The following is a 27,166-nucleotide window of genomic DNA, read 5'->3' on the forward strand; positions in this document are numbered from 1 at the left end:
TATATGAATGCACTCACTTAATATCTTATTTTTTCCATAGTAACAATGTACACAGAGATCTTTATGGCAAATGCTCCACATAAACATAAAAAATGTGTATATTTGTAAATATCCTGAAGTTGTCTATAAGGAGACAGTTATTTCTCTTTTTTTGGCAGGAAACTCCACTATCAGTGCTGTAGAAAGAGGAAAAGTTATTCCTTTGAGATTTGAGACAGAAGAGTTCTACTAACATGTCAAACTATATTTTATGTCTTATTAGCTTCAAGAGAAATAAAAGAGTGAGGTGAGGGAACGGCAGTTTATAGATGCTATAACATATAAGTGAGAACAAGAACAAGCTTGTATCGTCGATGTTCCATAACATTAATTATAACTCTAATCTGATAAATGTATAACATGTTTTTTCTTTAATAAATTAAATTTGTTAGTGTTGGCAAATGTCTCTGGTGTAAGAGGAACAAAAAAAAAGTATGTGCAAAGGTTCACATACTTTTGCCACTCACACGTGTAATATTGGATCATTTTTCTCAATAAATAAATGAGCAAGTATAATATTTTTGTCTCATTTTTTAAAGTGGGTTCTCTTTGTCTACTTTTAGGACATGTTTGAAAATCTGATGAAGTTTGAGGTCGTATTTATGCAGGAATCTAGAAAATTCTAAAGGGTTCGAAAACTTTCAAGCACCACTGTATCACTTTCTACACTTCAAAGTCATTGCTTTCAGTGTTTTTGCTTTTGTAAGTAAATTAATTTTGCTGATTTTTTTCCCTGTAGAATAAACATTGTGTTCTTTTTCCCCCCTTAGATATAGTGGGGTTAAACAGATCATCCCAGATGAGCAAACAGACATCCTAGTAGTGCACTCGGACTGATGTGAGTGCATTTTAAGTTTCTCTCTCTTGTGTGCAACTTCACACTGGAAACATTATACTGCACCTCTGAACTTATGGTGATGAGCATTTGACATGCCTGTTATTGAAAATGCTTTTGACTTGATGTCTGTCAAGTGTACCATCAGCCACATCTTCACATGAAAAAGAAGATCAATTATTTATTAAGCTGGATCTTGCATTATTCTCTGACAGGGCACGGAACATTGAAAGAAAGACCCACAACATGTGGGCATTTGAAAAGCATTTGAAAAGCCTAGCAATATAACAGTGAAAGAAACATAGTGTCAGAATCCATCAATCCATCCATCAATCCGTCAATCCATCCATCCCTTATAAAAATGATGCAGTGGACCATGAAGAAGAATATGTAGTGATTATAACTGCATGCTGAATTCAAGCAAGCGATGTGAATGAGGAAAAGAACACAGCAGGTCTATTTTTAAGCTATTTATACTAACATAAAAAGTATACAAACTCTATATTGATTAAATAATCATTATAATTATTTCTTGCATTTTCTAAAGGTATCCATGTGTCCTCATTAAAGTAGTGCTATACTAAATTCTTTAAGAGTTTTTTGAGGAATTTATAAAGCTATTATTACCTGCCAAGTGTTTCTTAGCTTCTGATCTGTTGATGGTGGAGATCTGAGGTGGCTGATTTAATTGTGTAAATCCCATTAGACTTCTACTCCAAAGCGGTCTTAATGATGTTTGCAGTGTGTTTAGGTGGCCATTATCTTGCTGAAAGAACGTTTTTTTTTACCAGTCAGTCAGTTTTCCCAAAGGTACAGCATAATGAACAAAACAAAAATCTTGTCATCATTCATCATTGTACTGATTTTGACTGTGCCTCCACAAGACCATGATTCTCTGATTCACAAAAACCTACAGACATGGATTAGTGCACTTCTCAAAGCTCTTTGTCTGAAATACTAGTAGTTTGGTAAACAAAATGGTAGCATGCTCTCATTTCTTCTTCCATGCTACAAAACCATTTCTAAGGATGCTCGAGTACATCAATAGGCCAGTTGAAAACTGGATGAAGACTACATTTTTTTTTCTAATCTTGGATCCAGGTAAGATCCTTTTCTAATCTGACCAGGTTGGGTAAACCTGTGACCATAATAACCTCAGATTCCTGTTCTTGGCTGACAGGAGTGAAACCCAATGAGGTCATCTGCTGTTGTAGCCTATCCACCTCCTACAATGTTTTGTGCTTGCTGAGACGCCTTTCTAGTCACCATGGTTACAAATAGCGATTATATTAGTTACTATATCCTTCCTGGAAGTTAAAATCTGGCCGTTTTCTTTTGACAGCTCTTATTAACAATGTGTTTTCATCCACAGAACTGTCACTCACTCACTGTTTTTTGTAGGTGTTTTTTTTTCTTCACCATTCTGCATAAACTCTAGAGACTGTTGTATGTGAAAATTCCAGATCAGCAGTTTCTGAAATATTCAAACCAGCCCATCTGGTACCAACGTCCATGCCATGGGTATAGTCACAGAGATCACATTTTCCCCATTCTAAGGTTTGATGTGAACAAACATCTGTATCTGCATGATTTTATTCATTGTGCTGATCAATTTATTGGATAACTGCATGAATGAGCAGATGCATAGGTGTTCCTAATAAAGTGGATGGTGAGTTTAGAGTTAAAGGATTGGGAAACAAACTTTTAGAAAATTCATAATATGTTCTTTTTATTGTATTAATGTTAAGGTAGCATTATTCTAACACTTTATAACATTAGATTTTACACAGTATTAATGCTGTACATAATATGCTCTATGGACACAAATTGTGCTTCACTCAAGGAAGGTTAAACGTGTGCAACAAATGATAAACTTATCTCTATATTGCATTCTTTTTTAACTAATAATATCTTCCTCCATATTACACCTTGTAATATTATCTGCTCATCTTACAACGTGATGCTGTAAGCTATACCACAAGCTAATGTTACCAAATGTGTCATGTAATCAGAGAAGGAACTCTGAACTACAGTCCCCAGCAGCCACTGCATCACAGTCACATGACCACCTGCACCTGTTAATGAGCACTAGTGTATATAGCCACAGTTTGCACTGCATTCTTTGTGTTATGTTTGTCTTTCTTTGCCATTGTCCCTATTGCTGTGTTTATGGTCTTTGGTTTATGTTTATTCATAGCCTTAGTGTATGGCTGCTGATTCATAGTTCTTGTTTTGTGTTTGGATATAATATTAATTAAAGAAATTCTGCACTTGTATCCCTCTCCACCTTGGAATTGTGACAAAATGTGTATTATTACTCAGGATCAAGTTCTGTTGAGGGAAATTATCTAATCTTGCATTTTTATTTACACCAACTCAATGGCTTTATAATAATAAAAAAAATATAGACTGAGTTACAGAATGATTGAAAAATAGTCTTTAATTTTTTCAAAGTCTCAAACAATGAATGAAATGATTTAAATATAACTTTACATTTCTCCTCCTTTTTCATTTACTCTCCCTATTTATTTTTCATTTTCTCATGTTTCCTATTTGATCAGTGTCAGCACATTTTTAGTCATTTCTTTCTTTTTTATTTTACTCACATTTCCTAATCTCCTTACCACTTACATGATGATAAAGAGGTGTGCCCAGACATTAGATTCCGGCATTGATGTTTAATGCAAATCAGAGCAATCAAAAGTGTCAGTGTTGACCACATTGTGTTGCCCAGCAAGTTTCTGCTGATTCAGACAGAATTTTACAGCCCTTTGAATAAATTACACCATGCGCTCATTAATGTCAACATTATTTAATGAGGCCTCGCTAGTATGTTAAGTTATATGTTTATCGTAATTGAAAATTTCATGACAATACTTTGCCTATAGATCAAATAATATACTTTTTTTTTTTTTTTTTTTTTTTTTTTTTTGTAATTTGTTGGGTTTAATTAATTCTAATGAATTTGTACATTTTGTTATAATAAAAAAAATGTTTGCCATAACATATATATCTGGCTAGTTATTATTGGACGACATTATTATTATTATTATTATTATTATTATTATTATTATTATTATTAGAAACAATTAGATATAATAAATAACCCAGCATAATTATATATTGGATTAACCAACCAGTTGGATTAAAATAACCCAGCATGTATTCTGTCCAATATTTACCTACACTGGGTTGTCAAACCACTCAAACTGGTTTGTTTTCCTCTAGAATGTTCTAGAGTGTAAAATACAACCTATTCATTGTGTCCTTTCTGTTTTTTAAATTTATTTTTAAAATTTATTTATTTATTTAGGATATTATTACCAATAACAGAGTTGATTAAGGTTGATGACGGACACACACACACATTTATTTTCAACTTTGTTTTCTAGTAATAACCTTTTAACCTTATTTTCTTTGAAGGTTCAGCACTTTCTGAATTAAAACTGCACGCGACCGTACTAAGTAATCGGTCGAAATGCGATTTATTCTTCCATTTAGTTCGCTAGTATACGTTTTTGTCCGAACAACAATGACGGAGCATACCACGTGATTTCCGTCGTTGCTATGGTTACAGATCTATCCGCGAGGACGCGCAGTTTGGCTGTGTTGTTGTTGACTGAATTAGATAAACTGAAGTATGGACTCGTGTGAAAGTGAGGATTTGGAAAAGTTCTTGACGAACGTGGACCGTATAAGTGCGTGTTATTTCTTCTTAACGACCTTAAAATCCATTTGAGACAGTATACATGCTAACCTGTAGGCTTGGGAAATTACTCTAGGTGCTGTAACGTCACTCATTTCCGCTTTTGTTATTAAAGCACGCGCAGAAAGGTGAGTTTTGTGACATGTTCTGAGTGTGAGTGAGTGTGGCTCTGTCTCGGTACAGGTGAGCTGGTGAAGGAGCTGAACTCTGCTGATGTGGCTGCTCAGGAGAAAGCTATGGAAAAGGCAGATTGCCTGGTTGCCTCAATGGAAAAAGAGAACGCGAGCAAAAGTCACATAGACAGGACAGTTATTAATCCCAATCCCTCATGTATGAGCAGACCAGTGGTAAATAAAGTGGTAAACACTATATTTACTCTTTAGTCTTTACCTACTCATGCATGCAAACATTATATACTGCAGTAGTGTCTGTTTGTCCACTTGGTGAAGTGAACATAGTTTCTATCATAATCTGAAGGTCCAATAATTTTTCTTTATTATTATTATTATTATTATTATTATTATTATTATTATTATTATTATTATTATTATTATTATTATTTATGAAGAGTCTTAACAGTTGTTTTCAGTGGTATATTAACAATCATTTTATTTTCTAGAATGCAACTTATGTACCCAGTGAAAGTCCAGGTAGGTTTACTGCAGACGCCACGGGACTGTCTCAACTGCTTTTTAAATCAGTTTCCATGCCTTGCTTGCTTGATATTGCCCTCAGAGGATGAATAATTATTAACAAGACTAGACTTGTTTTAATGTCTGTGGCTTTTTAGAGAATTTTATGAGATCTTTAGAAAAGGATGTAGAGGAGAGAAGAATGAGGAGACAAGTGAAAGAGAAGCAAGCAAACGGTTTGTGTGTGTGTGTGTGTGTGTGTGTGTGTGTGTGTGTGTGTGTGAACTTCTTATTTTGAAATCATACCAATGTTATACAGCTGCATTTCTATACACGGTCACCACCTTTCCTTTGTATAATGCGCAGCCTTAAAGGAGAAAGGAAACAAGGCGTTTGCACTGGGAGACTATGAATTGGCTGTAAAGATGTACACAGAAGGTCTAGAACAGCTTCGTGACATGCCGGCCCTTTACACAAACAGAGCTCAGGTTCTCAGGGCCATTCTTTTTGTAAAGCATTATTTCGTTTGAATAGATTGCGTGTATAAAATGATTAAAATCCTAGTGATGGTATGTTTGCTTTCTCGTGGATCCTCATCCTGCAGGCCCATATCAAGCTGGAGAAGTATAAGGAGGCTATAAGTGACTGTGAATGGGCCCTGAAGGTAAGTGTAACTGTGAGTAAAGGTGTGCCAGAGGTGCCCTCTCATTCATCATAGTGTCAGCTCAGCTACTCGTCCTTTTATCCCATCCTGTTTAGGGACTGCCGTGGGCCGCTCAGGAGCAGTATTTAATAAACGAAACGGTGGCGTAGATTTAGAAAACTGGGTTGAAGTTGTGCCTTGTTCTTATGAGCGATGTAACATTGCTCTGAATGCACCAGCTCTTAAAATAGAAGATAGATCAATAGGTTCTTAGTGTTAAAGCATTACTCTAAAAAATAAATAAATTAAAAAGTCATTAATAGGCAGTCGAATGAATCAGAAATGAATATAAAATAACCTGGAAGCCTTTCTGAGGAAAACACACAGACAGCTAGAACCTTTAAGGATTCCCTCAGAGGGACAATCGGAAATATGTATTAATGAATTTTGACAAGTGCCCTTAGACTTCCATTATACTCTAAGCACATTTCTAGTTTCAGTTTCCGCAACAGGAAAATTCGAAAATGAAATTCTTGACCAAACTCACTACAGATGCGATGAATAGACACTAAGTTGACGAACTGCTGACATGCCCAAGTAGCTAACAATGCTTATTTTCTATTTTCTAACACAGTGCAACCATATGTGTATTAAGGCATACGTCCACATGGGAAGAGCACATCTAGGGCTAAAAAATTTTATTGAGGTAAGAACAGCTGGCTGCTTTGAATACTCACATGCAGGTTGTGTATACGATGTGGAATTCTTCATTCTGGCCTCCTTTCTGATTAATAATCTTCCCTCTATATTATCTCCATATTTCATTAGTCCAGGCTGTGTTATGGAAAGATATTGGATATAGCGCCAGAGCGTGAAACCCTTGTGAAAGGTAAGACATAATATCAAGAGGTGTACAGTATGTGTAATACCTTATATGGTGACATTTAAGTTTTCTACACTTAAGCCATCATGTTGTGCTGCCATGGCAACATGAAGTGTGTGCACTCTCTCTTTTTTCTGTCGTGGTCCCCCCCACTCCCCCTTTTTTTATTAATTTTTTTCTTTGCTTGACTGTACACAGCTTTGGAAATAATTGCATGGAAATGTGTCTGAAATCGCTGCACTATTTCAATCTCTTTACATATTCACGCATGCTTGGTAGAACATTGCTACTTGACATTTTAAATGAGTCAAAAGGATCAACCGTAATTTGCAACAACTAGGGTACAGCACTTTTTGTAGATCGGTCTGAACAACTGCAGACACAGACCATGTTAACAGAAGTCATAGTTGTTGTCATGTTCACTTTTAAAAATAATTAGACAGAATTAGCTCTGCCCCCATGACCCTGAAGAAGGATAAGCGGTATAGAAGATGGATGGATGGCGACATTAGCTCTGGAGCTCTTCGGTTTATTTGACAGTATAATACTGAGTTTGTCAATTCTTAGTAAAGGCCAAATTTTTTATTAAAAATCCAGTTTTGTTAAAATTTAGAGAGATTAGTTGGCTGAGGCCAGTCTAGAAAGAAATGTGTTAAATATAGGCAAGATGAATTTGAGAAGATGTATGGGTTATGAATACAATTCAGTTCAATTCAGTTTTATTTGTATCGCGCTTTGAACAATGGACATTATCCCAAAGCACTTCCCTCACGCAATCTGTGATCAGTTAGTAGTGCCTACTCAGCGTGGCTCAAGGTCTGCGTGGCGCAAAATTGTTTGTAGTATTTACAGTGCTGAGGCTATAATAGCAGTTGTACTCCTGGCCATCATGGCATAACTGTTCACATGAATCGAGGTCCAAAGCCATCTTTATGCTTTTTAAGTGGTACCATCCTCAGCAATCCCAGTGACCTCCAGGCTGCACGACGTGGGGCCATCCTCAGCAGGGGCATGTAACATCCAACTGATGAAAACTCCAGCCAGAAGTAGGGCATCAGGATGGATCAGGCAGGTCCGAAGAGCAGAAGGGGTCAGGATCATTGGTATCTCTGGAGTATCATGTGTAGCTTGACTGAAAGAGAGAGGGAGAGAGAAGGAACGAGAGGGAGAGATTATTAGGTATGGTTATTGTCCTGTAATGTTTAAGGACAATGTACCTTGCATGAGTGCCAGCAGGGACTCCGGCAAGACTAGCTATGACAGCATGATTAAAAGGGAGAGCCAGAAGGTAACACAGACATGAGAGCGCCTTGGGACATAAGGCAACCTGCCACCCCACCATCAGCAAACCTGGGTGAATGTGTGAAAGGGGGAGGCGGGCTACAGCATCCAAACATCCCAGTTCAGCACAACACTCAATGCCTGTGAGCCTCTATATCTGCTCCTTTACCTAAGAAAAAATGATTCACAAAAAGCTTGACTAAACAAACATGTTTTTAGCCTGGACTTAAACACTGAGACTGTGTCTGAGTCCCGAACACTAATTGGAAGGCTATTCCATAACTGTGGAGCTTGGTAAGAAAAAGCTCTTACCTCTGCTGTAGCCTTCACTATTCCAGGTACCAACAAATAGCCTGCACCTTTTGATCGAAGATCAATAGAGTAGTACAGAGAGTATGTTGTGAAATTTAGCTGAGTGCTGGAATAAATTAATTAGGTTTAATGTTTAAGACTGCTTTGAACGGATTTTTTGTCAATCAAGCTTTATAGTATAACAAACTCAGATGTTTTTGTATGTAAATTGTATTAGCATAATTATGTCCTGAAATTAAATATATAGTATTTTGTAATATTCAGTAATGCTTAAAGAAATACCCTGGAGTTTTCCAACCTAATCGCTTTATCTGTAGTGCAAGAATTGAATGTATTTCCCTGTGTTGAGGAAAAAACAGAACCTGTATACATACGAAAAAGTATAAACGTCCAAGCTGCTTTCTCATATGAAACATTTTGAATCGGTCTGTTTCACCACAAATCAACCGCTCCGAGACCGTCTGAGCGAGGTGCTCTGGGCCCAGTTTGATTGCAGCGCGAATGTGATTTGACCCTGAATTGACCCAACTGCAGGAAGAGAACTGAACATGCCATGTATTGTGGGTTGTGTGCAGCATTTTCATGTTTTTTTTGCAGATGTGAACCGTTAAACTGAGCCAAAGAACAGAGTTGTAGCACTGCAGAAATGTGAGCTGCTGTTGTAATTTGGACCAAGAAACGATAAGCGATCCAGTGTCCAAGCGAACACTGGATGCGATACACAGTTATTTATATTATTATCCATCCGTCCATCCATTTTCCGTAGCGTTTGTCCTACACGGGGTCACGGGGAGGCTGGAGCCTATCCCTAGGAACTCGGGGCACAAGGCGGGGGACACTCTGGATGGAGTACGAACCCACTGCAAAGGACAATCACACACACATTCATGCACTACAAGCATTCCGGAAATGCCTACAGTACAACGCATGTCTTTGGACTGGGGTAGTTACCCGGAGGAAACATGGGAGAACGTGCAAACTCCACACACACAGGGAGGAAGCTGGTTTCGAGCTCCCTACCCCGGAAGTGTGAGGCAAACATGCTAACCTCCATGACCCCTGTCTTCTGATCCATAGACCTTTATGATTAAAGTGTTGGTGTATTGACAGAGTTCAACAACTGTCCTCAGACAGATTCTAGACATAGATTTTTTACTTTTCACTGAAAAGAACAGTGTGGAGATTCCTGTCATGGGTAATCGCACGTATGCAGAAAGACGATGACATTATTCCTTTAAATCAAACACTGACAGGCAGTAATACTGCATCTGCGATATGAATGGCAGTCCTTTCCCATCTCTGCTGCCACTATAGATTATCTGACACGAGTGGATTTGGAAGAGAAGAAGTCCCTTCAGGAACAAACAGCACTCAAGGAGTTGAACGATGGAAAAGAAGGGGCTGTGGCCATTCCTGAGTTTCTGACAAAGCTGGACAGACCCAATGAGCACACCCTCTACTACTGCGGTGGCGTTGAGCTTCTCACACAAGCTGTTAAAGACAGTGAGTGCACATAATGCTGAATTTATATTCTATGTCCTCTTTAGATTATTTTTCATCCTCTGTCTCACTTTTTGTGTCAAATCATCTCCATTCAGCTTTGCTTGTCCTTATTTAGTCCTGTACATTTGTGAATGTGTACTTATGCCTGATTTGGCATTGCCCTCAGAAGCCAAGCCAATATTTGTTCTGCTTTGTGGTCAAGAGAGAGAGTAGAGGAGTGTGGGTGTAGATGTCTCATCGATTCCCCTTTGCGCGTCATTAACACTTTCTCATGAGGTTCATCCATGCCATTGGTTATAGAGGCAGTCTCTGATCCCTTTAAGAGCAGGAATGAAGCAGAAAGAGGTAGCTAGGTATATTCTTTATGTTCTGTTCCTATCAGTATGTCAACATCTGAACAGCACCAATTGCTTTATGCTGATCGGTAGCTCAGATTTGATCTCAGTAATGCGACTTCCAAAGAAGTCACTTGATATTACAAACTAGAAACTTGCCTTGTTCACACAACAAAGGGCTAGGTTTAATAAATTTGTTTTAAAAAAGTGGCTCAAAAAGTGGCTAAATTAAATAAAGTGTATTACTGCTAGAGAGGTGTTTCTAGACTATTTTCTTAGCTGCTTGTTATCATGAAAGCAGAATGAAGGCCATGTCCCGAAGTCATTCCTACAAACCATGCAGCCGTGAAAGCTTTTAAAATGAAAAGATCCCAGCCCGTACTCTGAACAGGGAAGATACCCGAACAAGGCCTTTTGTGAGCTAATTTCTTTCTGCAGAAGGTATACTGCTTTTGGCTAGATAAGAGAACTGTCCCTGACTCCTAATGAGTTTTTGTTTATTTCTCTCTCTGTCTTTGTCTCTTTTGCCCTTGACTATAAGGGATTTTGTTTCTGAGACTGGCCGGGGTGGTTCTGCATTGATACATGGCTTTCACTGCATTTGTTTAGATTACAATGACAGCATTTTTTCACTCCTCTTAGGTACTGGGCAGACGTTATTCCGATTAAACAATGGCTTTAGTGTCATCGCTGGCAATAAGAATATAAAGAGGTACGTTTTAGAGAAAATACATCTGACAGCCTGATCGCTTTGAAAGGTTTTCTCGCTAACTCCTGTAGGAATTCCTTCAGTCTTTTGATGCAGCAAAGGTTTTCCCGTATGTGTTCACAGCAAATTGTGCAAACCAGCCCTTAAATGATTACAGCTTTAGATGTCTTAGACAGCTCTCTTCATCAGCTAGCTTGTTGTGGACTAATTTCTAAATGAGTGAATATGAATAAACTACTATGAATATGTATGGAACTCTGTTTTTTAAATTTATTTATTTGATTTAATTATTTTTTTTAAAATTAAACTGCACTTAGGTTTTGTTGTAATTCAACAAGATTTGCAGCAAATGTTAAGCATGGATAAGTGTGTTATAAATCCCCTCTTTTTTTAGACATCTTTGTCTCTTTCCAGCTGTCTTGCACAGACTTCTAAGGAGCTGCACAGCGAGGAGCTATGTGTTTCTGTCCTCAGATTATGGAGAATGGTTTGCAGTGGAAATGGTAAATAATTTTTTATGTTTCCATTTGTTCATTTGGCAGACACTCTTGTCCAAGTCAGGCAGAATATAATCAAAGTATAGAGTTGTAGAGGGAGCAAATCTAATTTTTCACTGCAGATTTAACACAGAGGTTTGGAGAAATTAATAGTCCCTGCCTGATGCCCTGAATTCTCTGGGATAGGCTCCAGGCTCCCCTGCAACCCGGTGTAGGATAAGTGGTATGAAAATGGATGGCTGGTTGGATGTTTATAGAAATGTTGTATACAGGCAACATCGCACTTGTAATTGTGTGGATATACTGAATATCAGCCAGAATGTTTTGATTTGTACATTCTCATTAAAGGTGCTTCTGGTGAAATTGGCATCTTTTCATCTTCAACTTGAGTACTCAGAAGTGTTGGTTTGTCACAAACTACAAATCATACAAGTTTACAAGTCAGGATATATCTAAAAGAAATCCACAATAGTGTTTTTGGACATGTATTGAGTTTCATTCCTGTTTAGTGTTAGTTCCATGTAGGTTTCTTTGTAAAACATTGCAACACCATGAGTATGCCCTCAAGTGTAGTGCATAGGCAATTTGGTATATTTGACCTATAGGCCAACCAGAACAGCTGAATTACAGCTATGTAACCATGCAAATGCTCGGTCATTTGGTATATGGATTAGCAGCCTTGGTTCTTTCATTTCAAGGAGACTGCACCCAGTTGTGCGCTTGGGGAAGCCCATCCAAGTGCCACAGCTTGACATTTAGTTCAAAGCAGAATCACAGGGCTTAAATCTTCACTGCTTATATCGAGTGCATTAGAGTGGGAAGCGTAAGAGCAGGCACTGATGATGAGACTTCAGCTGCCTGGATAGATAACAGTTCTAAAGACATATTTCTCTAGTTTATTATCTTAGCTTTTCAAATGGGGAAAATTCATTGGTAGTCTCTACAGGAATAATAAACTTGTGCTGGTGCGTTCAGTTGTTTGCTTGCATAGGAGGGTTGTGTGTCACAGGCTGGTTCATTCATAATGTAGCCAGAAAAGAAGCAAGTTCTAAAAGATTACTTTTCATGTCAGAAATGTTGTAGTTCTGGATATAAATGTTTTGAGAACACTGACTCTTGTATTGCAATGCTGTCACTTACAGAGGAGAATCAACAGCTGTTACTGCATTGTCCCAGCACAAGAGAACAGATTGTCCAGTTGTTAACCTCAACTTCCTTAGCAGTCCAGCAGGAGTGTTTAACTTTAATCTGCATGTACTGTCAGACGCAGCACGGAAGACGCTTGGTAATTGAAAACCTCAATCTGCTCAGGTAAAAGGTTTTCTGTTCTTGGAGAGCATTAATCAGTTTCTTATTATTCCTACTAGTGTAAAACACAATGGGGTGTGCTGTAATTAAGCAATATCGCATGAGCAAATTGCTTAATTGGCTATAACTTAGCAGCAGGCTATCAAGTGAGTGTGGCTTCTTTCCATTGGCAGAGCAAAAATAAACAGAACATTTGGCCATATTGTGTTGGGGTTTGAGGTTCGAATCCTGCCTCCGCTCTGTCTGCCCATGTGGTCCACATACTTCGGGGGTTTCCTCCAAGTACTCCGGTTTCCTGACCCAGTCCAAAGACATGCGTTGTAGGCTGTTTGGCATTTCCAAATTGTCCGTAATGTATGAATGGGTGTGTAGCATGTAACTGTGTCTGCAATTGTGCCCTGAGGCACCCCGTCCAGGCTGTCCCTGCCTTGTGCCCTGAATGATCTGGGATAGGCGACCCTGCGACTCTGTGAAGGATAATCGGTATGAAAATGGATGTGTGGATGGATGGATTTCATCTTCATCTGATGAGCTTATGTATTTTAAGTCAAAAGATATATTCCTGAACAAGTATTATTTGCCATATTTTCTGATGATGTCGCTAACACTACTCTAGTAACCATTTCAAACTAGGAAGTGGAATTCTATTTTGCGAGCATAGATGACCGGAGTGATACACACAGAGAAACATCTCAGTGCGGTTATAATTAGTGGACTGGAAAAAACTGTTGTATAATATGAATATAATCCAGTGGTTTGATGCATTGAAGTTTATTAGTTTTCAATAACGCATCTTGAAGTGTCTTATGCCTTTTATACCACAGCTATTTGTCAGTGATAATATTTCATTTGTTAATGAATGATGCATCATATTTTTAACCATTTATAGTTATGTTAAATGTTAACATTAAGTGGAATGCACTGTTTGTTTCCAAACACGTAAAACATTTTTTTATATCCCTTTATTTTTAGACTATTATGTGAAGCATCTGCCATACAAGTCTCAGTGAACGAGTTGTAACTATAGAAACTAGAGATGCACCGATGTATCAGCCAATAAAGGCAATTTTTCACTCTATCAGCCATCGGCCGATAGTTTAGGAACATCCAATGATCAGGGTCAATCAAAAGAGGGCGGGAAAACACAATGATTTTGTGCTGTGTGTAAAGATGATGTCTCTTGTGTGGAATGACGATAAAACTGCAGTTTGTAATGTCTAATCTCTGCACTGATAAAATTTTACACTGGACGCTGCAACAGTGAAGCGGGAGTTTCTAAGTCGAGTCTAAAAATTTTTTGCTGGGCTCCTCGTGCTGAATTAAAGCACCAGTACCCCGTTGATAGATTTAAATGAAGATGAGTAGACAAAAAAGTATATATTGCATAGAAAAATATATTTGTAGAGTAGTATATTTCATATCCAGTTAATGTTAATATATAAAAAAGTTGATATTATAGTTTACCAGTTTGATGTCAGTGATGAAGTAGAAATGCTTTTGTTTGTGGAGAGTGAAGGTGAGACTAACAGGTTTTTTTTTTTTTTTTTTTTTTTTTTTTTTTTTTTTTTTAGATTTCATTCAATGTTAATACGAATTAATAACATTCAATAAGTTAAGAAATCTTACTTTAATCTTCAGAATTTAGTTCATGTGTTAATGTTAATTAGCGTAATGTGTTTTCTGTTTATGAGACCAGTTACTGTGAAACAACTTGTTGAAATGGAGAGTTTTTATTTGCATTTTTTCCAGAATTGTGGAATTAATTATTGTTAATTTAAAAGGAGGTATAAAAGGCAGAACTATTGATATCAGTTATAGGTATCGGATGATTTCACTCTGAATAATCGGTTATTGGTGTCGGCTGAGATATTTAGTATCGTTGCATCTCTAATAGAAACGATAACATATTAGAAAAAGTGCATTAATATAAACCTGTGATTTGAATTACAGCCAGCACTACTGTCTGAGCCATGCTGTTATAGAAAATTTATTGACATCTGGCCAATCACATCAGAGAATTCAACAGTGCTGTGGTATAGCAGATAATAATCTATTGTAATTCACTTTTCTGGAAAATATGCACTTTGCTTCTGAGATCTGATTTCTTATCTTTAATTAAACTTGTTTGATGAAGTCACTTATTGAGTCTATTTTCTTTCTGGCTTTTACCTGTAGAATGGTAGAGCTCTTGATGGACTGTGTTTGCAAAGAGGACAAATCAGGAACCATGGCCCTCGCTATTCTGGAGAACTTGGCTGGAGAAAATAAGTAATGCCCCATGGATATATTTACTTCCCCCTCGTAGCTGCTTGCCCTCTGTGCACTTCACTACAATCTATCAACCTGATGGCAAGAGAGGAGCAGCTTCTTCATGAAATCCTGCACATGACCCACATGGGAATCCATTATGCATCCGAAGCATTTAAAAACAAAACCTATTCGAATTCATTCAAATGAATAGCCAAGGCCTTGTTAGAATGCCAAATGAACCAGTATGAAGCAAAGCAATCCATCACAGCTCTGTATTTCACCAGTTCTCTCTCTGAAAGAGAGGGAACCCCCCCACCCCACACACACACGCGCGCACAATCCATTTGACCTCTAATCAGAGTAGTAAACAATTGATCACACTTATGGTTTTAACTGTCTTTTGCCATGATTAGTTGTCTCAGGCAAATTCCACACTCGGACCAAATCCAGAGTTTTAGGTCATATGGTGTGATGCTGTCAAGGACACATGATTGAGTGCTTCTGTGAGTTTTAAGATAAGAACTGCCATCTCTAGAAATTTCAAGCATTGGATATGGTATGTGACATGGTGCAGTAAATTTCCTTTCTGTGCTACAATTCAGACTGGCCTTCACTACAAGCCCAACATACACATTTACAAGATTGTTGGTGATAGTATGATAGATTGCAGTGACCACCAGGAGTGACTGCATTTTTCATTACATGTGGCTCAGACCCAAGACATCAGTTAATTGGAATATTTTGTGAGCCACTTTACAAGAAAATGAGTAAATATCCGTGATAAATTAATTGCTGCAAAGCCTCAAAAGATTATCAGAAACAGGGCCCCATATTTCTTCTTGCAGTAGCAAGGCACACTCATCAGTAATTCAAAGATTTACAGGCTCTGCTTGGATCAGTGGTCACAGTGGGAAAATACACTCTTTATATTCCAAGCCTGAGGCTCAATTTGCATACCATGGAGACACTGTAGAGTTATCAGAAATATAGCATAATTTTGTGTGTGTGTGTGTGTGTGTGTGTGTGTGTGTGTGTGTGTGTGTGTGTGTGTGTGTGTGTGTGTGTTTTTGTTTGCAGGTTTCGAATCCAGTCCAGAGAGAGCATTACAAAAGTTTTTGCTCCTCCTTTTGAGCATTTGCTGGTAATGAATCTCCGAGGTCCTTCTGATTTGTTTAGTCATTACTCTTTGAGTTAATTGTATACTGGATTTTTATTTTATCTGTAGGAAAATGTTGCAGGATCCAGCCAAGACTTGCTGCCCTGCTTAATTTCTGTGATTGGGGCCATGTCTGTGGATGAAGTCATTATTAACAGGCTGGCAAGCCGTGAAGAATTTTGGAAGAGCTTGTTTTCAGCCATGGTAAATTTGATCATCCAATATGATGAAGTTTGTCCTTGAACATCAGTGAATAACGATAATATTTTCCCAGCTTGAATTTTGATTTTGAGTTTAAGCTCATTTTCACATTACATTGTATGAGCTGCAAAACATCAAAATGCTTTTTGATGTTTGCACATCTTCACAGGACACACATTTAATTTTTTTTTTTTTAGCAATGTCAAGATGAAATAATGTTTGTATTCCAGGGGTGGTGTGCTAGCTGTGAATACAGAAATGCTCTCTATCCTCTCCTGGGCCTGATGATCAACATAGCCTCTAATCAAACTCCAATCATTCAAGTAAGAGGCTGGCTGAATCTTTGGATCAATGCAATAAATTGCAGTATTTCAAGAATATTGTTTGGGGGGGGATGTCTTGAGCTGTGAATCTAGAATGTACTGTTTGCATCCCCCCCCCCCTCTTCTCTTTGCTGTAATCAAGTCCAAAATAAAAACCCTCACTGAGAGTTTGGTATGTGTTTGTCACACAGGCGTATGCTGTTGTGGGCTGTAAAAGATGTGTGGATCTGCTTAGTGATCCTGATGGTGGCATCATCACGGTAAGGATATGTACCAACCAACATATCCTTGTATCATTCTGACTGCTGATTTTCAGGTCATCTGCTGTTTTGCACATGTTTTCCAATTTCTGTTTTTGAACCTCCCCTAACTCTACTATATTTACTCTAACTGCTTAGATTCTGCACCTCATTACTTGTCTGAAATGATACCGTACAAGTGAAAAAGTTGTGTCTCATTAGGCAGCGATTTTATTTGATGATGACCATATTGCACTTACACTGCTTGCTCTGCAGCCTTCTCTTTGCAATAAAGTTATTTGCCTGTCTTAAGAACTGTTTCTTTTTGATGGATGGAACAGATGTGTTTTCTTAATATATTGATGTTTTCGCATCATAATCTCAAGTCAATTCTGTCAGTATGCAAGGAAGCATTCATAATGATCCCTGTAGCAACCCTAGGCATAAGCTCAGGGACAAATTTCTCTGTATCTGACAGATATCTATGTAAATCAGTCTTCACATGTAGTCTCCCTGGCTTTGCTTTCTTAGCAGATCATATCCCTCAATCTGTTATACAATGTGCAATTAGGGTGAAACAGAAACACCCTGGCTTGCCCATATGTTGAATAATGGAGTGGATTGTTTACCTGGAGTAGCAACCTTTCAGTGCTCAGATTATACATCAGCACAGACTAGCTTACTGTTGTCCTCCTGCTAGGATGCTAGGCTGCTGTGAAACACTCTAACTGTCTGAGAGTGATGGTGCTGTTACTCAGGAAAGACTTTGTTTATCACATAATTTTTTGTTTGCCCCTTCTCACTGGCATTAGAGAGCAGCAGGATTGCTAAGCGTGGTCCTCCCCAAATCAGCTGCTCTCACTCAGGAAATTGTGCAGCAAGGAGTAGTAAAGAAACTGCTCAGGATTCTCAAGGTATCAAGTATTCACTTTCATAACTGTCAAAAAAACAAAACAAAACACTGTATGCCAATTTTTAACATGACTGTTACCAAAGAATCTGTCAAAAGATGCAACACTAAGCTTAAAACCATACGCACAGAATGTTGTGACTAATCTCACATACAGTGTTGACACTCTGACCCTGTGTGGAGCCATATGTCCAAAAGATTCATGTCACTCCTGCTAATTACATTACATTCTGCATTACAGTTAACGTTTTGTAGCTGCCAGTAACATTCTTGTGTCATTTGACTTATTTACATCTAGTATGTATGACAATAGCATATATTATTAAACACTCTTACATTCCAAAGATGACATCTGCAGGGTCCATAGAGTCCAAAATGTGTGCATAATGGAGCTTTGACTGACCTGCAGAATCAACTGATATGAATCTGGGATTATTTGGAACAGCAGGTTGAAAGCACAAATGACATCCTAATCCCAAGGCACTGGTGATGTCATAAAATCATGGCACTGATTAAATCCTAATCTGAAAGCACTGGTGCATCATAACCTCAAGGCAATGGTGGCATCCTAAACCCATGGTACAGTTGGCATTATAGTCTCAAAGCACTGGTGGCATTTTAATCTCAAAGCACTGGTGGCATCCTAAAATGAAGGGAGCATAACTGGGAGCATCATTTTCTCAAAGCACTGGTAGCACCTTAATCTCAAGTTACTGATGGCATCCTAAGATCAAGGCAATGGTGGCATCCTAATCTCAAAGCACCGGTGGCCTCTAAAGATTAAGGTCCAGGTGGCATCTTAACCACAAGGCATTGGTGGCATCCTTACCTGATGAGGATTGATGCGATTTCAGTGCTTTGCATAAATATTCATCCCCCTTGTACTTGTCCACATTGTGATCATTGGCATTTCACCAGTTTTTATGACTGAGGTTAAGTGATTTTGCCAGTCAGTGTCCAATATTGAACAAGTCACACACACAGTGGATCCTGCAGTTGTTGACCTAGAAGGTTGGAACATCAGTGTTGTGTTCTGCTGTGAAATAACAAAATGAAACCTCAGACAATCCGGTTTCATGCTACAACTAAGTATATTATCTCTAGACTATCAACCTTAGTCCTATCACAGTTTCAGATTCAGTTCAAATGGACTATTGGTCCATTTTTAAACATTTGTTAAAAGATAAATAAACATCAATTAACATACTGTTGAGAATCAGTTGATAAGATGGTCATAAATAAAGATGAGTATAAAGTATAAAATAAATATAAAATAAAGCATTGCCAGCTGTAATTTAGAAATATTCACATCATCAGATTACTAGTGCAAAATGACTGAGCCAAACTAGCTTCAGAGCCCTCCACTAATATTGGCAACCTTGGTAAATATGGCTGTGAAAAATTGTCTTTATTGTTTAACCTTTTGATCTTTTGTTAAAATAATTCACAAAAATATATTTGAAGTATATTCCCATTAATATTTGGGTGACTAGAAACAGCAAATTGTTCAACCATGACTTCCTGTTTCACAGGGGTATAAATATGAGGTAACACATTGTCCAAATTTCCTTAGTCATTCATAACAATGGGTAAGACCAAGGACTATAGTTGTGATGTGATATAGTCTTCTTTGCTCATATTTACCAAAGGTGCCAATATTAGTGGAGGGCTCTGTATCTACTAGTTTTGCTATTGGCAGTTCTATGTAGACTTCTGAAGAGTGCCTAGTGTCAACATTGACAGTTTTACATCTGACAGAATCTTGAGCCAACTTTTAATAACAGCATTAATTATTTTTGCTTTGTGTCACAACTGGATACCATCATGAATGCGTAATGTGGTGAAGTTTCCTGAAAAGCTTAAAGTACTTCTTTTCATTCTATCAGGGTGAAGGGCACACAAGCTCGAGATACTCAATTAAAGCTCTGGCAGTGTGCACTGCCTCTGGCCAGCAGGCTTGTCAAGAGCTGGTAAAGCTTGACATGAGTAAGTACTGAGGGCCAGAGAAATGTTATTGGAGTGGGGTACAACTATTATACAAAAATGAGCCTAAATAAAAGCTAATTGATTCTGAAATACTCAAGTAAAAGGTGAAGTTAAGTAAACTATAAACAAAAAGGTAGAGTAATTATTTTACGAAAAAACAGTATAGTGAGAAAGTATAGCAAAGTAGGTTTGGTGAACATACAGTAACTTTGTGTGAATTATACATACTTGTTTATTCAGGGCTGGTGACCATAAGGAAGCTCCTGGGCAGCAGTGATGAGTTGGTGGTAGGGAATGCTGCTCTATGTCTAGGACACTGTTTGGCGGTACAGGGAGCTGCAGCCAGTCTCTTGGGCACAGATTGCGTGATGCTCCTGTTGCGCCATGTGGCTGGTAAAACTAATAGAGCTGACGTGCAGCAGAACGCAGCCATCACTTTGGGGAAACTGTGCAGAGCTGAGCCCAGGTATTTAGAAGTGCCCTTTCCGTCATCCTGATCATTATACCAATTAGTGCTGTGTTTCTGACCCAGCTATTACCCACATTATTCTTGATTATCATTCCTGCTTCGTTGTGGGTGATCAATAAAATGCAAGGCAGTGCTACTCTAATAAACGAATGCAATTGTTGCCCTCATTATCTGCAGAGTTCACTGTTTATCCATAGTCAAGCAGATATTAATAATGCACAACGTGGACATGAGTGGTAAAAATATTTGGATTCCCTCCTTTTCTCATAACTTCAGCCTCCTTCGGCTATAACCCTAATTTACATTTCAAAATCACCAGTTTTTCCTGGAACACACTGACTCCTTAAGAAATATTACTTTTCCAGGGGATATATGCAAAGAAGGGATTACAGGGATTCGGCAGGATTTTGGAGTTCCAGACAGCATTAGCACTATCTCCAAATTAGGTAGCATCTTCTAAGAGTTTCTGAACTCTGTTATGTGAAGTAAAACAAAAAAAAAATTACTCACTTTAGTAATAAAATAAGATTATTTCATTATAAACATTGTTGTCTTATATTAAGTCCCTGGGAGTGCCTTTCTCAGACTATAAGGGGAATAAAATTATAAAGGACCACAAGATTGGCTTATGAGACGTGAGCTCTTGATTAGAGAAGTTCAAGATTCTAAATAGACATTAGTAGACTCCTTGAAGTCTCATTCTATCTTGATCTCATTTTCTGATGAAGGAATTCCCTAGTGTACAAAAACTGACTAAACTAACATTGTGATTCAAAAGGTGATAAACAGTACTAGCCATTTTAATAGGAACACCTATAGGCACCTGCTTATTTATACAATTATCCAATCAGTCAGTCAAGTCACAGTATTATGTAGACACAGGGCAAGAGCCGCCATTAACGTTCACATCAAACCTCAGAATTGGGATAAAATTGCGATCTAAGTGACTTTGTCCATACCAGACAGGCTGGTTTGAATATTTCAGAAATTGCTGATCTGGGATTTTCTTTCACAATAGTCTCAAGAGTTTACACAGAATGGTGTGAAAAGCAAAAAAGGTCTAATGAATGGCAGTTCTGTGGGTAGGAATACCTTGTTGATGAGAGAGGTCATAGGGGAATGGCAGCAGAACTGCAGAAGACAGCAAGGGTTCTCCTGCCAGCCCAGAACAGGTGACTGAGGCTACAGTGGGTTGAGGCTCACCAAAATTAGACAGCTTACAATTGGAAAAACATCACCTGGTCTTTTTCTGAAACTGTCAGGAAACTTGAACCTGTGCCCACTGTAACCTCAGATTCCTGTTCTGGCTGATAGGAGTGGAACCCGATTTGGTCTTCACATGATGTCACATGTTCAATTGTACAATTCCATGCAAGTCTTTCACATGTGACTACATAGTACTCACATAATCACATGTGAAAAACGTATGATTGGATGTGAAATGCAGTTGTAAATGTGAGAGTTGTATTTAAGAAAAACAGTTAAATAGAAAAATAAATAGGCTATTTAAATGCAACTTATCAGTATGTAATTGGGTAAATTCTCTTTTAGAAGGTCAGTAACAAAACGTGACATTTTACGAATCGGATGCGGAATCAAGATTAGTTGTTCGTGAGGAGGCATTTTGAAACGCACTCATCTGCTTCATGCTTTAATTCACTGTAAAATCTGTCTTGCAGCTGTTGCATTTATAACAGCTAATGGGGCAGCTCAGCAGGAGTGACCTGTTTAAAAATTTAAAGTTTTCAGTTATTTGACTTTTCAAGACCTTGCTGTAACTGGTTCTAATTAATGATGCTTCTTTCACACACTGGAAGTATGGGGATGGCAGAATGCATAATTCCATGTAGGTCAAGTTATAGGGATAATCTGGGTCTGAGACTACAGTAAGATGTAGTATGGGATCCGGCTCTCAGTGGACACAGACTGGTATCTGGCGAAGAGAGCAGCCTGTTTAGGATAGTGGTCAAGAAAAAGGTGTGTGAGACAGACAATGACCATACAGAAAACACCATATTAAAAAAATGGATATATGCAGAGTTGATGTTGTCTTTGGCAGCTGATACAGTATAATAGACAACCCCATTCACTTAGGCTGATTGTGCTTTGGTCTTATTTTCAGGCACATGGTGAAGCTCAGGGAGCTCAATGGTCTGGAGATCCTTCACTCCTGTATGAAATTGATCACGTAAGCCCTTCCACTTCATGCGGACACACCCACATGGATGTACCCTGAAAATCACAACCAGAACAATCTTCCTGATCTTAAAGTGAGAAACCTACACTGCACCGGAACTATCTTTATTACTCAGTTCTTCCCTGTGTTCATTTTAATTACCCAACACTGACACTGGTGGACTAGATTACATGCAGCCCAAAGACAATTCAAGTTTCATTTTCCTCCCATCCCAAATAGCTGACTTTGCATGTTTATTTGGTTTCATTGCATTTTCCTTGTTTGTTGCCAAAACTGAGAAATAATAGCTTTTTCTTTATCGATTTTAATAATAAATAAAGCTAGATGTTTATTGTAAAGAATTGGAAAAATCCACACAGTATATGGAAATGCACAGACATTAAACTAGGTTCTTAGAGTTAGGTAATTAATATTTAATTTGGTATCATTTCAGGTTCACATAGACATACTTCTAAGGAATCACTAATCTGGTCAGAACCTAGTTTACAAACCTGACATCAATGTTATGTTCTTTGGTCTGTACAAGGTATTACTTTTTAATTCAAATTCTGTTTCTTGTGCGGTAAAGTATTGGATCCTAAATTTTAAATGACATTAAAGCTGATTTATGAAAAGCAAATGCTTTGCTGTTTTTAATTTTTTTTTTTTTTTTTTACCAAACCTCAGGCTCAATCAAATTGGGAACTGAAGAGCTCATGAATAATCCTCTGAAAAAACTTACAGGCAATGAATCTATTTAATAATAATAATGGATTTTGTGAACATAGACTTATCATTGTAAGCTTTGACACAGATGGGAAATAATAATACTTAGAGGCCACTTGATTGAAGTGTTGAATTTTTCCCCCGATGCATTTTTTTTTTTTTTTCATGTTTGGTTAATTAAATTGAAGTATAAATGAGCCAAAAGGAAGGAATAGCTTTCAGGATGTTATTAGTCGTACAAGAGAACAATAGACTGACTGGGATAATTATAACTGTGTTTATAAAAGCAAAGATTTGTTATGTTCTGCTTGCATAAAACAGTAGATTGGTAATTGTGGAGTTAACTCTCATGTATTTCTCATGGTTGGACATAAAGTTAAGCAAACTGCTTTTAAGGTAATTGTTAAATTTATACTAAATGGTAATATGCTATTTGGAAAATTCTTCACATGTTGACTTCGGAAATAGATGAAGTAATATGGAAAACAGGAATGCAAATTCCACATAATTAAATATAAATGCAGTTTTATTTTTTTTAATTTGCAGCTTGACAGCTCTAGAATATTTACAGTTCTAGTTTATTCATTCGGGAAACCAATGTATTTAAAGAAATGTTTTCTCTGAAATTAAAAATTCTGACGGCTCAATTTTCAGGCTTTTTTCTCTGCATTTTAGTGTTGGATCTGTGTTTTTGTTTCAAAAGTTAGAAATTAGGAGTAAGGATTTGCAAGTGTTCCTGCAAACCGAAAGCACAACTTTCAAAGCTGCTTTGCCATCACAAGACCAAAACAACCCCAATCACAACAGTTCAAAAGACTCCTCTGAGAACCTTCCTCGTCTGAATGTGACTGTAATCGCTTCTCTTGGGACAGATTTGTTCCGTGCACCACATGAAAGGCCGTACACAACTACTATAAACTCAATGAATGGTATTGTTAAAGCTGTAATTACAGTAGCACAAGACGAGAGGGGCTCATTTCATTCTGGTAAATTCACTGTGAGTAAGCATAACACATCAGCTCGGCAGCTTGCCTGTGGAGCAGATCTCCCGTTGATCTCTGATGAGAGGGGATCCTCATCATATACTGAATCAGCACAGGATATTAGCGGTATCGTGGCAGCTGCTGCTCATCCAACCAGATGCAGGGTAAAGATTGCCGCTTCGCTTCACACTCCACACCGAATCAAAGAGCTGTGGAGTCTATTGCTCTTTTGCCCACAAATAGCATCCATGTGATATCACGCTATGTTCCAACAATAATTAATAACCTTGAGAAAGCTGACAGAATAGTAAGACAAGAAACAAACACAAATGAAATGGGAGTTTGAAATTGCTGGGAACTTCTAACCCTCTGAAGGCTACCGAGGCCGTTTTCAATGATGTAAAAGGCCTTTGTACAAAAGGGCAACCCCATGATAATGTATTTGACAATTCTGCCAAACAGAGCTGAGTTACACACCAAGGGTAGTGCTTCTGTTGTTGAACTGGTTGCCAGAGAGCCTTGAGAAGAATTAGAAAGCAGTCAGCTTGAGCAGAAAAAATATGCCTGTTCTAGGCTTAACACCAGGTTAAGGTTGGGTTCGTCCAGCCAGGAAGCAGTTCACAAAACAGCAGAAAACAAACAACCGACAACAAAAAAATGCTCTTCCTTAAAGACTGCACAAGCATAACAAGAGTATTTACCAATTCTATGAATGAGAAGCTCCATGTCTCCACATTTTCCCACACTTTGAATGTTCCCTTCCCAAAAACTGCCTTCACAAGCCTAATACACTTCCTTTGACACACAGAAGCAAATACAGACCAGAGGCACCTAACAAGACTGTTTCTAACCTCACCATGGTCTCTGGACCTGTCGCAGTGAATCTCGTCTGCAAGAGACTTAATGCAAGTAAACTGAAAAGTCATGACACATCAAGTGGCGATAGACAAGTGGGAGCAGCTGTCTACTCACCCACTCAGTCAGCTCACTTGTCAAGAATTCTGCACTAGTAAAAGATGGAGGAGAAAGTTTTTTAAGTTTCAAAGACTCCTTGTAAATAACTTCACAGAGAGACTCAATTTTAATCAAAGTCAAAAATTCCACTCGGTCTAAAAACAATCTCCTTTTATGCCCAGATAACATGTCATCTACTGACAGCAATTCTTTCCGTAAGCTTGATCACTGCTCGTGAGCTTCCAGTGAAGATAGAACGTTATATCCTTATGGGAATGAGACCCTTGACAAATTATCCCCAACTGATAACAGTACTGAGAGAGTTATGTCTGCATCTGCTCAGAGTAGACGTGATGCAACTGTGTATGGTGAAAGGATTTAATGAGATTGGTTGATGATAGTTTGCTGATCACGCCTTCCAAAATATGCGGGGCATGGTTTTGTCAGACAACTCTTATCATTACACAAACCCCCTTCCAGCACACTCTGTCAGAACTTCAAGCAACACTAGTGTTTGAAGGTCAAGCTGTCACTCAGAGTTCTGTCAGCCAGCCTCTTACTCCATCCCAGACAGCAACCTCAAAATCTTTCCTATCAAGCTCAATTGACCATGCGCCATTTCCATCTCTGTGACTTTTAAAGAACACTCATTGATTTTGGCCTTAGGACTGATGACACCTACTCCTAGATCTATGTTTCAGAGTTGAAAAAAAAAGTGCAAGGCTTGACAGGTTTTCATCCAATGGGTAAAAATAGAGAGGACCATGTCTTTTATTACACTGAGCAGCTAATCAGAATCACAGAAACCTGGAACAGGTCACCAGCAACAGGAGCATGGTCAGTATCCACATGCTTCTCAAGCTTATCAGGAGAGCAGCCAGCTCAGATAAATGAGGTACACTGCTTCTGTGAATGTCCTTATAAAGTCGAACTACTGAAAACTACTGAAGGCCAAACTAACACATCTGTTTCATCAGCTGGAGTTAATGATTTTCAGTCAGCCCCTCCTTCTACCACTGCAGCTGGACAGACTATTAATCAGGTAAGTATGATCCACACTACATTGTCATCCATCATAGTTGCTGCATAAAATGGCCCATTATCATCATATTATGCAACTCAAAATCCAGCACCTGCGACCACCCAATCACAATGTTCTCATCAAGAAGCCTGACAGACTTTTTAGCTATACCAAAGGTACATCAGCATGTCTCAATGTCTGACATTTTATCTGTCATCAAAAAAAAGTGGAAAAGAATGTGAAAGAAACTCATTACCAAGACTGCATTATCTCATATTGAAGGGACATTCTTGACCACCCATACGGAAACTTTGGCAGGTTCAGAGATAAGAACAATAGAATTCCCTGAAACTGCTTTTCTTTTGTTACAGTCGTCAAAAGAAAAAGAAAATCACTTGTCTGATGTTACCTTTTGAGCCAAACGTTGTCAGCTGAGGTAAAATATGACCTTCCAGTGATCCAGAGGACGATGAAAACGGGTGGAAAGTAACAAACTACATCTTACATTAGCTACTCATTACAGTACTTAAGGACATAATCAGCCTGTCAGCCAATTAAAAGACAATATGTGCATAGTATTTTAAATAATTCAAGCTTAAGCTCTTACCTGATTAAGGTCAACATTTGAGGCACCAAAAACATAATCAGCAGCAGCAATGTCTGAGACAGTGAAGGCAGATGAGCATTCCTTGTCCAATTTCTCAGCTGTCCTCAGTTTCACATGCTTCAAAGGAAACAGTGTGATAATGATCTGCAAACTGTACCATCCATAACCTCTAGAGACACCTGAATTTCACAGGTAAACATCCAACATGTGGAAACATGTACAGGTAAGCCATTAGTTACCTGAGTAAGCTAGACTAACTAGCCAGATTTTTGATGTTGTACAGTATGAAAGCTCTGTATTAAACTTACCATGTTTGGTAGTTATTGCCTGTTGTGTTAAAAATATCAAAGTGCTGCTACAGCACTCAGGATAATGTGTAAAGGGCATTTTTGCTAGATAACTATCTATGTACAGTTACGGTAATAAGTTTACATATGCCTTGCAGAATCTGCTAAATGTTAATAATTAAAATAATAATAATA

At 38.1% G+C, this 27,166-nt stretch overlaps 1 protein-coding gene across 5 annotated transcripts; it reads left to right on the forward strand.

The window, feature by feature from the left end:
• Window positions 1–4,411: 4,411 nt before the first annotated feature.
• Window positions 4,412–23,033, forward strand: ttc12 (tetratricopeptide repeat domain 12). Of its 5 annotated transcripts, none has more exons than XM_017490207.2 (21): window positions 4,412–4,572; window positions 4,764–4,939; window positions 5,200–5,230; window positions 5,371–5,448; window positions 5,579–5,700; window positions 5,817–5,876; window positions 6,490–6,561; window positions 6,684–6,744; window positions 9,646–9,834; window positions 10,812–10,881; window positions 11,293–11,381; window positions 12,518–12,686; window positions 14,859–14,951; window positions 16,011–16,074; window positions 16,159–16,293; window positions 16,521–16,613; window positions 16,805–16,873; window positions 17,665–17,766; window positions 19,649–19,748; window positions 19,989–20,214; window positions 22,340–23,033. In XM_017490207.2, exons 1-21 carry the CDS (start codon window positions 4,515–4,517, stop codon window positions 22,407–22,409), a joined length of 2,127 nt encoding a protein of 708 aa, XP_017345696.1. In that variant the 5' UTR covers window positions 4,412–4,514; the 3' UTR covers window positions 22,410–23,033. The 5 variants fall into 5 exon arrangements, with proteins under 5 accessions (XP_017345696.1, XP_017345697.1, XP_017345698.1 ...); XM_017490208.2 differs by having other exon boundaries at window positions 4,764–4,927; XM_017490209.2 differs by lacking the exon at window positions 14,859–14,951.
• Window positions 23,034–27,166: the final 4,133 nt, after the last annotated feature.

Source organism: Ictalurus punctatus, chromosome 17 (assembly GCF_001660625.3).
Source record: "Ictalurus punctatus breed USDA103 chromosome 17, Coco_2.0, whole genome shotgun sequence".
NCBI classification, from domain to species: domain Eukaryota; kingdom Metazoa; phylum Chordata; class Actinopteri; order Siluriformes; family Ictaluridae; genus Ictalurus; species Ictalurus punctatus.